Source organism: Cebus imitator, unplaced genomic scaffold (assembly GCF_001604975.1).
Source record: "Cebus imitator isolate Cc_AM_T3 unplaced genomic scaffold, Cebus_imitator-1.0 Scaffold541, whole genome shotgun sequence".
In the NCBI taxonomy this organism is placed as follows: Eukaryota; Metazoa; Chordata; class Mammalia; order Primates; family Cebidae; genus Cebus; species Cebus imitator.
In genome coordinates, this window is record NW_016107856.1 from 326637 (window position 1) to 340006 (window position 13370).

The following is a 13370-nucleotide window of genomic DNA, read 5'->3' on the forward strand; positions in this document are numbered from 1 at the left end:
TCTCTCATAGGGGTGGAAAAATATGCCTGACGGATCACTTCAAACCTTTGTGGGCCAGGAACGTGCCCAAATTTGGACTAGCTCATCTCATGGCTCTGGGGGTAAGTTTTGTGTTTGGTATAAGAGGAAGAAGAGGGGTTAGGCCCTGAGCAGTACAGGAAAAGCAGCTAAGAGTAAAAGGAGCAACAGTGTTGTCCCTTAAGCTTGTCTCCAGGAGGGAGTTTCTAATGGAACAAGAAGCACTGACCGGTTGTAATCTCACACGATTTTCCTTGTATTGCAGCTGGGTCCATGGCTGGCAGTGGAAATCCCTGATCTGATTCAGAAGGGCGTCATCCAACACAAAGAGAAATGCAACTAATGAAGGATCAAGCCACTGAGGCAGGGCAGAGGGACCTTTTATAGGTTATGATCCTGTTTTCCTATGCATCACACTTAACTCACGCAACTGCTTCCCTGAACACCCTCCACCTCTAGTTGTTACTAAGTAGCTGCAGCAGGCATTGCTGGGGAGAAGCAAACACCAAACAGTATCGCTACTTAGTTTCTAAGGCTGCACGGGAAGGGAAAGACTGGGCTTTGGAAAATCTAGAGGCAATTTATATCCGCCCCAGGTGGAGCAACATGCCATCCTGGAGGCATAGGGCGTAACTGAAAGTGAGTACACAGTCTTTGGTTTCTGGAGATAACTCATCAATAAAAGCTGCTTCCTCTGGTAGCCTGTGGTTCTCATTCGGAGCTGTTAAGAGAGGGCAAGTGGGCTAAAACCTGAGACACATGAACAGCTATGCTGGGTTGGGTTGAGAGGGAGTCGAAAGTAGAGGATGCTCTGGTCAGGAGTGGGGAATGAAATGTTGACTGTTCTCCCTGCTGCTCAGATCTACCATTGTGCTTTAGTGGTGATCCCTGTGTTAGCCTGCAAGAAATGGTTTTGCAGGGCCAGCACTTCTCGCCCTCCAGGGATCTTCCCATCCCTCTGTGAAGTGGTAATGCTTCTCCACGGGTCTGCGGGCTGGATCCAGGCCTGCAGCTTGCCACACTTGCACCCCTGCTGTCTGGGAAGGATCTGTGCTGTAACCCTCGTGGCCATACTACGACTGTCAGATCTCCATCCCTATGGCCTACAGGATGGGGCGACGGCACCCTATATCTCAGGGACTTGCTTTGGAGTCATGGATTAAAGCCCACTCTGGGCAGGGTTGAGAACTAGCGGCCCTAAACTTGGCCGCGTTTCCATGGTGTCGATCGGGGAGTCTTGGGGGCGGGTTCACGCAAGCGCCAAGGGACTGGGTGGGAGGAGTTCGAGTATGGATGCGCAGGCGCTTTGAGAGACGGTGAAGCCGGTGGCTGCTGGCCGGGCGGGACCAACAAAGATGGCGGCGGCCCCTGCGGCGGGAGCGATCTGGGCAACGGCTGCGGCTAAAGCTGCAGCCGGGCCCACGGGGGGGCTGCACGGGGGTAGTAGGGGGTGGCCCTGAGCTGCGCCTGGCCCCGGCTGGCCTCTCCCGCCGCCTCACCGGGGGACAGGTACGGGCCGGAGCGTTATGGCATGGCGGGGTGTGGGGGGGGCGCAGAGGGAAGACTGCTCCAGACCCGAGAGGACACTCTCCACAAAGGCGCGTGGGGCCCGGTGGGACCCGGGAGAACTGGGCTGGAGGGACAGCATCCCTGGACCTCGGGGAATACACCGCCGGTTTCTGTAGCCAATCAGCGGCCTCGGCCTTTCTGCCCTCGAGGGGGGCGGACCCGGCTAAAGCCCTGCTGTGGTGGGAGAGGTGCAGAGATTAAGGGTCTAGGAGTTGTTCGTCCTCCAACCCCGATACTGCCCCCTGAACCTCGACACCATGTCGGAGGTCGGAGGTGGGGGCGGGAATGGATCGTAAGTCACCCATTTAGTCTGCTTCATTTAGCAGCCCAAAGGGGCAGGGATTTGAGGATGGAGGGCTGTCTTTTGGGGTGTTATTCTTGCATCTGCACTGTCATTTGGTTGGAGGTCTTAAGTGACCCAAGGCACATCCTAGTTTATTATCCAGGTATGGGGTCCCATGTTATGTTAGAGCCCAGATAGAAGTTATCACTGGGTTTTCAGTAAAGCTGTATTCTGCAGGCAGGGGACGGGAGTATAGAAAGGGTCAAAGCCATGGGCTGCTATCTTTCATTCATTCGTTTACTCCATAGATACTAAGTATTTATACCAAACACAATGCCAGGTATTGGGGATATGATGGCTGATTCAGTAGACCTGGTTCCTGCCCTTAGTGCATATACTGCTCCCCACTTTTGTTGATGTGTAGTGGTGATGACTGAGCAAATCTAATGTGGAAAGTGAGAGGACGGCAAGATACTGGGTATGGAATGGTGCAAAGCAATAAGGGAAAATTAGTGTGGCAGGGTGCAGTACAGTAGCCTGGGTTCCTGTTTTCTCCCATGTTCAAATGCTGACACTCTCTTCTCCTCCCAGGTCCAGCCTGTGGTGTCCACAATGCCCCAGGCCTCTGAGCACCGCCTGGGCCGGACCCGAGAGCCACCTGTTAATATCCAGCCTCGAGTGGGATCCAAGCTACCATTTGCCCCCAGGGCCCGCAGCAAGGAGCGCAGAAACCCAGCCTCTGGGCCAAACCCCATGTTACGACCTCTGCCTCCCCGGCCAGGTCCCCCTGATGAACGGCTCAAGAAACTGGAGCTGGGACGGGGACGTACCTCAGGCCCTCGTCCCAGAGGCCCCCTTCGAGCAGATCATGGGGTTCCCCTGCCTGGCTCACCACCCCCAACTGTGGCTTTGCCTCTCCCATCTCGGACCAACTTAACCCGTTCCAAGTCTGTGAGCAGTGGGGACTTGCGTCCAATGGGGATTGCCTTGGGAGGGCACCGTGGCACCGGAGAGCTTGGGGCTGCACTGAGCCGCTTGGCCCTCCGGCCTGAGCCACCCACTTTGAGACGTAGCACTTCTCTCCGCCGCCTAGGGGGCTTTCCTGGACCCCCAACCCTGTTCAGCATACAGACAGAGCCCCCTGCTTCCCATGGCTCCTTCCACATGATATCCGCCCGGTCCTCTGAGCCTTTCTACTCTGATGACAAGATGGTGAGGACTTGACAGCGCACGTGGACTTCATGCCCATGTTCCTCTATGCTTTTCTGCCATCCTCTGCCTTTCCTGTCACCCATTTCCTTCAAGCTGCTTTCTCATACCCTTGAGCCTCCCAGACCCTTTTCTGGGTTGTTGGTGACTCCCCAGCATGGTATGCTGTTTCGGTCCCCAGGGAATTAGCCCAACTATTTAGAATTCTTCTTTAGGTCCCCAAGTCCTTCCTTTCTCTTGCTGCACCTTCTCTGCTGGGACTCTGCCTGGGCCTAATTAATCTCTGGAGCTAAAGAGAGGCAGGCTCAGAACATCTTAGCAAATGTGGTTGCACATTTTCTGAGCTAAGTAAGCTAGGCTGATTGCAATTGGAGTCAGCAGGAGAAGGGGCTTTGAGAAGGGGCCACGGGGGCAGGAGGGGGTTTTGGGGGCAGAAAGGTGGGAGTGGTGAGCAGCTGGGCAACCATGCCTGTCCTTGGGGAGTTGCCCCAGGAGCTGCAGCGACGGCTAGCTGAGCAGAGGAGTAAGTGGGCAACAGGTGGGACAGCCATGGCTGAGTCCGTGGTACATTCAGCTGTGATGGGCGTACTGCTCGTGACCAGTGAGGTAGGGAGACTAGAATACCGAGTGAGGGGAATAGGGTAGAGTTTGGGGATGAAACATGCATGGGATGAGGGAGGCAGTGGGCAGCATGCTGTTGAAAGGATGAAGTGCCAGCTAGGATATATAGGAACTTGCCGATTGTACTCTGACCTTCCAGGCTCATCACACACTGCTTCTGGGCTCTGGTCATGTTGGCCTTCGAAACCTGGGAAACACGGTGAGGGCCATTCTCTTTTTCCTCTCTAAAAGGAATGTGAAATGGTGCTGGGGCTGGGGAAAACCCACAAGCTTGGGGAAGGCATGTGGAAGGAGAGCTCTGAAGCTCTTTTTAAGGCTTTCTGGGCAATGGTCTGGAGAGACAACAGCAGTGTCCCTGCTGCTCCCCAGTGCTTCCTGAATGCTGTGCTGCAATGTCTGAGCAGCACTCGACCTCTTCGGGACTTCTGTCTGAGAAGGGACTTCCGGCAAGAGGTGCCTGGAGGAGGCCGAGCCCAAGAGCTTACTGAAGGTGAGACAACAATTCCTGCTCCCTCTGTTCAAGTCCCTTTTTCCACAGCCACTTGCAGGTCCATCTGCCAGTGCTGGTGGCCCTCAACCCTTAAATCTGGCGGTTGTATCTACTTTTCCCACTGCCTACTTTCCTGAAGGTTGTTTTTGCCCTCTTAGCCACCTGTTGCTTGCCTCTTCCAGACACTAACCTTTGTTTCCCTTCCCCACTCATATCCCAACAGCCTTTGCAGATGTGATCGGTGCCCTCTGGCACCCTGACTCCTGCGAAGCTGTGAATCCTACTCGATTCCGAGCTGTCTTCCAGAAATATGTTCCCTCCTTCTCTGGATACAGGTGGGAGAGCTGGAGGCTATGGCGTTTCTCTCTGGCCGTGTCTAGGGGTAGGGCCAAGCAAGGGCCTTGGCAGCACTGTTCTGAGCCTTGTGGTGTTCTTTATCCAGGAGGTGGGGACTGATATCTGGGCAGGGAATAGTGTCTGTGGACTAAGAGGGTGGTCAGTTGCCCATACTCTTTACCTGGCTGTAGCCAGCAGGATGCCCAAGAGTTCCTGAAGCTCCTCATGGAGCGGCTGCACCTTGAAATCAACCGCCGAGGCCGACGGGCTCCACCAATCCTTGCCAGCGGTCCAGCTCCCTCTCCACCCCGCCGAGGAGGGGCTCTGCTGGAAGAACCTGACTTAAGGTAAGGGTCGCTCCCCCTACCTCCTCTCCCCAGTAGTTTATCAGCAGCATTCACACTTCATAGAACTGAACTAGTGAAGACTGAAGATGTAGGGTCTAGGGAAACCCTTTAGTACAGAATATAGTGTGAGAAACTCTTCTAAGAAATGGAAGGAAGGAAGAGGGGGAGTCTATGGGGAGCAGATGGAGGCAGAAGATCATGTTAGGGATGTCACCAAATCGAAGGAGAAGGGGATAATTAATTTACCAGTAGAGGAAGACAGCATATTCTTCCCTTGTGTACATTCCTTCCTTTTCCTCTCACCTTGGATTTCCCTAGAAAGTTCACTGAGGCATTATTTCTTTGACTTTTCCTTGAAATTTAGGGAGGGAGCAGGGGTGTGGGTGGGGTATAGGGCTTTGTGGGTCATTTCGGTGGGCGTTGGGGGTGCCCAGTGTTCCCACTGTCTCATGGGTCTTTCCCACTTCCCTTGGATCTGTGGTAGTGATGATGACCGAGCCAACCTAATGTGGAAGCGTTACCTGGAGCGAGAGGACAGCAAGATTGTGGGTATGGAACGGGGCAAAGCAATGAGGGAATATTAGTGTGTGAGGTGGTACAGGCTTGGGGGGAGGAAATCGATACTATCAAGGGGTATGGGAACAAGACTGGATGATGCAAATGTGAAGTTGTGTGAAGAGTTGGTTAGAGTGTTGGTAGTGGGAAAGGAAGGGTCAGGCAAAGGGGCAGGAAGAGATGGAAATCAAGAAATCATCTCATGGCATCCAACAATGACTTTTTCTCCTGTCCCTGTGCTTCTATCTAGACCTGTTTGTGGGCCAGTTGAAAAGTTGTCTCAAGTGCCAGGCCTGTGGGTATCGCTCCACGACCTTCGAGGTTTTTTGTGACCTGTCCCTGCCCATCCCCAAGGTGGGACTCCAGAGGATTCCAGGGTGGATAGGACAAGGGCTCTGTGACCCAAGCCTACACACCTCCAAAATGTGGGAGGGAACCCTGTGGGTCTCTGGAGCAGAACTGAAGCCTGGATTGATTGAGAAGAGTTGGAAAAGGAAATTCAGAACATGTTGACCCTTTCTTCCCCTTTTCCCCCAGAAAGGATTTGCTGGGGGCAAGGTGTCTCTGCGGGATTGTTTCAGCCTTTTCACCAAGGAAGAAGAGCTAGAGTCGGAGAATGCCCCAGTATGTGGAGGTTCACAAGGGTTATAGTAAGGGTGGGAGACCTGGGGGGACTTCATGTGGATAAAAGGGATTGCATGATGCCTTAGAATGGGGAATCATATTTATGTATCTGGGTTTATGTAGGAGTCTCAGACGCGTTCTAGTACTCCTGGGGCAAAGGGGAGATGCCAAGAGGATCCAGCCGTAATTGGGAGCACACTAAGTTTGTTTGTGGATAGGGGTGTCAGAAAAGCCAATTGAGGTTAGGAGCACATTAACCTAACACTGTTTGCCATTTATTCAGGTGTGTGACCGATGTCGGCAGAAAACTCGAAGTACCAAAAAGTTGACAGTACAAAGATTCCCCCGGATCCTCGTGCTCCATATCCTAATCTTCACATTCTTTCTTCTCTTGGGGTACCTCCCATACATTCTCTTTCCTCACATCTCCATGTTTCCAGAGAATTGAATTTTCCTTAGGAAAAGCCTGCCACCCACCTTTCCACAAGCCACTCTGCGTGTGTGTTGGGAGGGGGAAAGAACAGCCTTCAGGACAGAAGTCCCCCTCAGAGGCTCTCTGCCTCCCAAATGCTCCTTAACCAGGGCTTAGATCTGAATCGATTTTCTGCCTCCCGAGGCTCCATCAAGAAAAGTTCAGTAGGTGTAGACTTTCCGCTGCAGCGACTGAGCCTAGGGGACTTTGCCAGTGACAAAGCCGGTGAGTCTGGTGGGGAAGGTTCTAAGGAGCTGAAGGAGTGGGGGCACAGCTCTGATTTTAGAACTTGATCATCTCCAACCTCGCAGGAAGTCCTGTATACCAGCTGTATGCCCTTTGCAACCACTCAGGCAGCGTCCACTATGGCCACTACACAGCCCTGTGCCGGTGCCAGACTGGTTGGCATGTCTACAATGACTCTCGGTGAGAAGAGCCTCCTATTTACATCCTGCCCCATTCCCACTGCAGCCCTGACACTCTCCCCTTCTGTGAAGCCCCAGGAGAGCAGAGTGCCAGGTGAAAGGAGAGGTGGAGGTCTTGCCTGATCTCTTCTTGGATGCTCTGAGGCAGGGAGGAGGGGGTAAACCGAAATGGCCACAACCTGTTCCCGATCTCCTTTTTCCTAGTGTCTCCCCCGTCAGTGAAAACCAGGTGGCATCCAGCGAGGGCTACGTGCTGTTCTACCAACTGATGCAGGAGCCACCCCGGTGCCTGTGATGCCCTATCTAAGCCCTGGCACCTGTGAAGCCCTTTAAACACCCTTAAGCCCCAGGCTCCCCATTTACCTCAGAGACGTCTATTTTTGTGTCTTTTTAATCGGGGAGGGGGGAGGGGGTGGTTGTAGCTCCATTATTTTTTTTATTAAAAAGTACCCTTCCACCTGGAGGCTCCCTTGTCTCCCAGCCCCATGTACAGAGCTCACCAAGCCCTTGCCCATGTACAGCCCCCAGACCCTCTGCAATTTCACTTTTTGTGAATAAATTTATTAAGAAAAAAATGATGTGCTTATTTGTATTTTTGCTTAGGGGGTGAAACAGGACTGGGCCAAATTGGAGCCTTCCTGGGACCCAGTTCCCTCTGTAACAGGTGGGGGCGCTCTTAGAGCCGAGGGGGAAGGTTTCGGGGATGGTGCTGGACCCGGACCTGTGCGCCCCAGCAGTGAAGGTTAAGTACTGGGAGGAAAAGAGGGAAGGCACACTTGAGTGAGGCTGCGGAGAGGCCTGAACTAGAGTGCAAGCTCTGGGGCGACGGGTTTGGTGGGCGATGGGGGCTGACGCTGTTGACAAACACGGTACGTTGCCGGGCGGCCCTAGCTCCCGCAGGCCCAGTCTGTTGCTAACATCAAGGAGCTGTTTATGGAACCGCCTCCCCGTGGACCGGTCTCGTGTCCCTAACTACTCTCCCTAGAACCAAGCTTCTGGAGCCTTCCCTCCAGGGTTGTCACCCTAGCTGGGCGTACGAAGCTTGTGCTGGGGAACGCTAACTCCCCAGCGCTCGCCGCAGCGGCCCTAGGGAGGGCAGTGCCGGGTACGGCCGCTCACTTCCAGCTTGGCGCTGACGCCGTTAACCTCCGGCTCTTCCAGCGGCCGTCGCTCCGCCTCTGCCAGTTCAGTGATTTCATTGGTGAACGTGATCCGGGGCCTTCCAGCGCTCGCCAATCCAGAAGTAGGAGTGATAGGGTCAGGCGCGTGCCGCGAGAATAGAGTGGACGGAAAGTCGGAGAGACCGAAAGGGTTGGGGGTGGGAGTAGCGGATTAGGAGCACTTGTTGGCCTACCTAGGCGTGGGAAGCAGAGCGCATCAGAACTCAGGCTTGCTGCCCGCCGCCGGAGTCCTGCGAGGGCAGATAGCTAGGGTGTGGCCCTTATCTGCACCCAGCGGAGCGCCGGCGGGGTACGGTCTTAGGACCTCGACCTCCTCCCTCATTTTCTCTCATCCCTACCTCTTGTGGGTGAGTCCTGGCCCCTGGACTGGGACCTCAGTGTTCCACCAGCCCATCCGTGCACGCATAGTTTCCCCTAAAGCAATGAGTGGCCGAGGGTAGAACTCAAAATCGGTGGGGCTTCTGGAGCGCAGGATACCCCCGGTCTGCCTGTCCATATCGCCCCCTTTCCCCTAGGTTTCCCCATGGGCCGGACCGTGGTCGTGCTGGGCGGAGGCATCAGCGGCTTGGCCGCCAGTTACCACCTGAGCCGGGCCCCCTGTCCCCCTAAGGTGAGTGTTCCACTTGTGCCAGAGGGAGCTTCATTTAATGCCCTTTTCCCATTTCCATCCAAAGCTAGATGGATCCTGGCCCGCCGAATGTGCCTCTTCCCCTCCCTTCGTGACCTCTAACCGGCGGCTACAGGAGGTGCTGCAGTGTCTCTCTCTCTTGTCGCCAGGTGGTCCTGGTGGAGGGTAGTGAGCGTCTGGGAGGCTGGATTCGCTCCGTTCGAGGGCCGAATGGCGCTATTTTTGAGCTTGGACCTCGGGGAATTAGGCCAGCGGGAGCCCTAGGGGCTCGGACCTTGCTCCTGGTGAGAGGCTTGTGGGTGTCTAGGAGAGGCTGTGGAGGGGCTTTCACTGGGGAATAGAGTTTAGGAGAGGAAGTATGTTTGGTGGGTCAGACCTTCCCTTAGTTTCTCCTCTTCTGAGGGCATGTGGAGAGCAGGTTTCTGAGCTTGGCTTGGATTCAGAAGTGCTGCCTGTCCGGGGAGATCACCCAGCTGCCCAGAACAGGTTCCTCTACGTGGGCGGTGCCCTACATGCCCTACCCACTGGCCTCAGGTAACACCAACACCTCCTTACTGTACTCCCTTTTGCTATGCCCTCATCCTCATATGCCTCCCATATATTTCTTTATCTCCCTGTCAACCTTCCCAGCAAAAGGGAGCCAAATGAGTGAAAATTACCCTAGCTCCTGGAGCTGGGGAGGTATGTCAGGAGCCTCCCCCTCACTATGCCTTTCCCCATGCAGGGGACTACTCCGCCCTTCACCCCCGTTTACCAAACCTCTGTTTTGGGCTGGACTGAGGGAGCTGACCAAGCCCCGGGGCAAAGAGCCTGATGAGACTGTGCACAGTTTTGCCCAGCGCCGCCTTGGACCTGAGGTGACACCTGCTCAGAGGCCCCAAACCTCTTCCTAAACCAGCTTCAGAGCTCTCTATTCGAACCTACCACCTAGGGGCTCTTCTGTATCACTTGGGGATGCCCTCTTCTCTTCATACCCCACCCCCTCATGCTTCCCAAAACTCATTATTGGGAGTGAAGGCCTTCACTTCCATCCTTCTGTCATAGTGTGAATGTTCCCCAACCCAAACCCTATCCCACCCCCATTCCCTACCAAATAGGGGCTCTGGAAATGAGTCAGTGCAGATTATTCTTTGGCTCCTCAGTCCCAGTCTCACCCTCAAGGTGGCGTCTCTAGCCATGGACAGCCTCTGCCGTGGAGTGTTTGCAGGCAATAGCCGTGAGCTCAGCATCAGGTCCTGCTTTCCCAGTCTCTTCCAAGCTGAGCAAACCCATCGTTCCGTATTACTGGGCCTACTGCTGGGGCCAGGTGAGGGGGATTGGTTCAAAGGGTGAAGATATTAAGGACTGCCAAAGTGAGGGATGGGGGACAAGGGGTGCTATTCAATGATTTTTTTTTTTTTTTTTTTTTGACGGAGTCTTGCTCTGCCTCCCAGGCTGGAGTGCAGCAGTGCAATCTCAGATCGGCTCACTGCAACCTCTGCCTCCCAGGTTCAGGCAATTCTCCTGCCTCAGCCTCTTAAGTAGCTGGGATTACAAACATGTGCCACCATGCCCGGCTAATCTTTGTATTTCTTTTGTAGAGAAGGAGTTTCACTATGTTGGCTAGGCTGGTCTCCAACTCCTGACTTCAAGTGATCCACCTGCCACAGCCTCCTAAAGTGCTGGGATTACAGGTGTGAGCCACCACATCCAGCCTCGATGATCCTTTTTTTTGTTTGTTTGCAGCTGAGTCTCACTCTGCCACCTGGGCTGGAGTGCAGTGGCACCATCTCGGCACACTGCCACCTCTGCCTCCCAGGTTCAATCGATTCTCCTGCCTCAGCCTCCCAAGTAGCTGGGATTACAGGCACCCACCACTACCCTCAGCTAATTTTTTGCATTTTTAGTAGAGACAGGGTTTCACCATGTTGGCCAGGCTGATCTCAAACTCCTGACCTCATGATTCGCCTGCCTAGGCCTCCCAAAGTGCTGGGATTACAGGCATGAGCCACCGTGCCCAGCCCCTCGATGATACTTCTTTGCTTCCTCTGCAGGGCGGACCCCACAGCCAGACTCAGCACTTATTCGCCAGGCCTCGGCTGAGCACTGGAGCCAGTGGTCACTTCGTGGAGGCCTAGAGATGTTGCCTCAGGCCCTTGAAACCCACCTGACTAGTAGGGGGGTCACTGTTCTCAGAGGCCAACCAGTCTGTGGGCTCAGCATCCAGGCAGAAGGGCACTGGAAGGTAGGGGAACCCCTGGAGTGTAATTAACCTATCATCTTTATCCGAGTTGTTTAACTAGGCCAGGGCCAATAGGACTGGAATTCCTCATTGTTTTTGTGCCTTAGAAGCTACTTAGACATGGGCTGCCCCAGAATTCTAGATCCTATTTGTGTGACTCTTCCTCAAAGACCCTATGCAAGTCTGTAGATAGAAGTAGTACTTATAAGTGGCTTAGAGTTAGGGGAAAGAACCCAGCTTTGCTGGGCATGGTGGCTAACGCCTGTAATCCCAGCACTTTGGGAAGCCGAGGCATGCAGATCACCTGAGGTCAGGAGTTTGAGACCAGCCTGACCAACATGGAGAAACCCCGTCTCTACTAAAAATACAAAAAAATTAGCCGGGTATGGTAGCACATGCCTGTAATCCCAGCAACTCAGGAGGCTGAGACAGGAGAATTGCTTGAACCCAGGAGGCAGAGGTTGTGGTGAGCCAAGATCATGCCATTGCACTACAGCCTGGGCAACAAGAGTGAAAGTCCGTCTCAAAAAAAAAAAGAACCCAGCTTTACTGAACATTTTGGAACAGCCACACTGGCCTGTCTGTTCCACTTCCTGGAGTACACAGAGGAGTGATTCTTGTGAAGTCTACACAGTCACCCAGTCTCTTCATCTTGGGTCAGTATGCAGTCTTCCCGGCCACATGGGTGCCTGGGAAACTGAGAGTGAGGCATCAGAAGTCTCTTTTCACTCATCAAATTCTCATTTTCTGGGTCTCTCAAATGTTTTCATTCTCTCAGGTATCTCTAGGGGACAGCAGTCTGGAGGCTGACCATGTTATTAGTGCCATTCCGGCTTCAGGTAATGGGATAGCCACCTTCCCCTTCCCCCACCCCTACCAGTGAGAGGCAAAAGCTGTACCTTCTTGGGCCAGCAGGACCACACCATGCTCCTGAACTGATTATCTCTATGGGAGTCTAATCCCAAAGAGGACTGACAACTGTAGTGGGAATGCCTCCTGAATCAGGCCTCTGCCTTACCTCTAGTGCTCAGCAAGCTGCTGCCTGCTGAGGCTGCACCTCTGGCTCGTGCCCTGAGTGCCATCACTGCTGTGTCTGTAGCTGTAGTAAATCTGCAGTACCAAGGAGCTCATCTGCCTGTCCAGGTATGATAAAGAAGGGAAGGAGAGGCTGAGTGCAGTGGCTCACACCTGTAATCCCAGCACTTTGGGAGGCCAAGGTGGGTGGATCATGAGGTCAGGAGTTTGAGACCAGCCTAGCCAACATGGTGAAACCCCATCTCTGTGAAAAATATAAAAATTAACCAGGTGTGGTAGCACACAACTGTAATCCCAGCTACTTGGGAGGCTGAGGCAGGAGAATCGCTTGAACCTGGGAGGTGGAGGTTGCAGTGAGCTGAGATTGTGCCATTGTACTCCAGCCTGGGTGACATAACAAGACTCAGTTCCTCCCTCCCACCCCCCCAAAAAAAGGAGAGACAGGCTCAGCTAGAGCCCTTTCCTTCTGACCCATGAATATCCTTCTTTCTAGGGATTTGGACACTTGGTGCCATCTTCAGAAGATCCAGGTGTCCTGGGAATTGTGTATGACTCAGTTGCTTTCCCTGAGCAGGATGGGAGCCCCCCTGGCCTCAGAGTGACTGTGAGAGGAGGAAACTTTGCCTAGTGGCATTTCCAGAGGGCTCCTCTGTGCTCTAGTATAGGCAAGGCCAGACTGATCAGTGCTATATTCCCTCCCTAGGTGATGCTGGGAGGTTCATGGTTACAGACGCTGGAGGCGAGTGGCTGTGTCTTATCTCAGGAGCTGTTTCAACAGCGGGCACAGGAAGCAGCTGCCACACAATTAGGACTGAAGGAGCTGCCGAGTCACTGCTTGGTCCATCTACACAAGGTAAGTTGGGATAAACTTCTCTCAGCTCTCCGTTGAAGGCCTTGAACACAGGGAACATTTGCCACTGTATGTCAGCCAAGGCCTGGGGCATCAATAATAAACTTTCCCTGCATCCTCTCCTCTCTTCTCAGAACTGCATCCCCCAGTATACACTAGGTCACTGGCAAAAACTAGGTAAGTTGGGAAAATAGCTGGGTTGAGGAGGGCCAAGGGCATCAGGCCCCCAGCTATAACATTCCTTTCATGCTTTCCTTCTAGAGTCAGCTAGGCAATTCTTGGCCGCTCACAGGTTGCCCCTGACTCTGGCTGGAGCCTCCTATGAGGGGGTTGCTGTTAATGACTGTATAGAGAGTGGGCGCCAGGCAGCAGTCAGTGTCATGGGCACAGAACCTAACAGCTGATCTCCAACTCTCACTCATGAAAATAAAAGTTGCTGGAGCTTGACTTGGTCTGGCTGTTCTATCACCTATAAATGTAGGGGGGAGCAGAGAGGCAAAGTGTGC

The 13370-nt window shown here is 53.8% G+C and overlaps 3 protein-coding genes and 1 long non-coding RNA gene across 13 annotated transcripts in view; 3 read left to right on the forward strand and 1 right to left on the reverse strand.

Annotated features, from left to right (window-relative positions):
• UFC1 (ubiquitin-fold modifier conjugating enzyme 1) overlaps positions 1-718 on the forward strand; it is a 24322-nt gene extending 23604 nt beyond the window's left edge. For all 3 annotated transcript variants that reach the window (XM_037733647.1, XM_017515076.2, XM_017515075.2), the window contains 2 exons: positions 11-101; positions 284-718. In XM_037733647.1, coding sequence (XP_037589575.1) covers positions 11-101; positions 284-361 — 169 coding nt within the window. In that variant the 3' untranslated portion in view covers positions 362-718. The remainder of the gene's footprint in view (positions 1-10; positions 102-283) is intronic.
• Positions 719-1313: 595 nt separating this feature from the next.
• Positions 1314-7524, forward strand: USP21 (ubiquitin specific peptidase 21). The gene is made up of 13 exons (XM_017515051.1): positions 1314-1527; positions 2462-3082; positions 3840-3899; positions 4070-4190; positions 4414-4525; positions 4718-4873; positions 5358-5422; positions 5679-5782; positions 5966-6052; positions 6336-6414; positions 6642-6749; positions 6836-6950; positions 7154-7524. Exons 2-13 carry the CDS (start codon positions 2483-2485, stop codon positions 7242-7244), a joined length of 1698 nt encoding a protein of 565 aa, XP_017370540.1. The 5' UTR covers positions 1314-1527; positions 2462-2482; the 3' UTR covers positions 7245-7524.
• LOC119468963 lies at positions 7390-8129 on the reverse strand. The gene is made up of 2 exons (XR_005197774.1): positions 8069-8129; positions 7390-7699 (listed from the first exon to the last, which is right to left on the reverse strand). It is a non-coding gene; the product is annotated as an uncharacterized LOC119468963 (long non-coding RNA).
• On the forward strand, positions 7627-13311 carry PPOX (protoporphyrinogen oxidase). Of its 8 annotated transcripts, none has more exons than XM_017515060.2 (13): positions 7627-7691; positions 8646-8740; positions 8908-9042; positions 9177-9292; positions 9483-9615; positions 9920-10064; positions 10792-10982; positions 11758-11818; positions 12004-12122; positions 12508-12618; positions 12718-12867; positions 12999-13041; positions 13126-13311. In XM_017515060.2, exons 2-13 carry the CDS (start codon positions 8654-8656, stop codon positions 13266-13268), a joined length of 1434 nt encoding a protein of 477 aa, XP_017370549.1. In that variant the 5' UTR covers positions 7627-7691; positions 8646-8653; the 3' UTR covers positions 13269-13311. The 8 variants fall into 8 exon arrangements, with proteins under 8 accessions (XP_017370549.1, XP_017370548.1, XP_017370550.1 ...); XM_017515059.1 differs by lacking the exon at positions 7627-7691 and adding an exon at positions 8194-8477; XM_037733643.1 differs by lacking the exon at positions 7627-7691 and adding an exon at positions 8239-8477 and having other exon boundaries at positions 9145-9292.
• Positions 13312-13370: the final 59 nt, after the last annotated feature.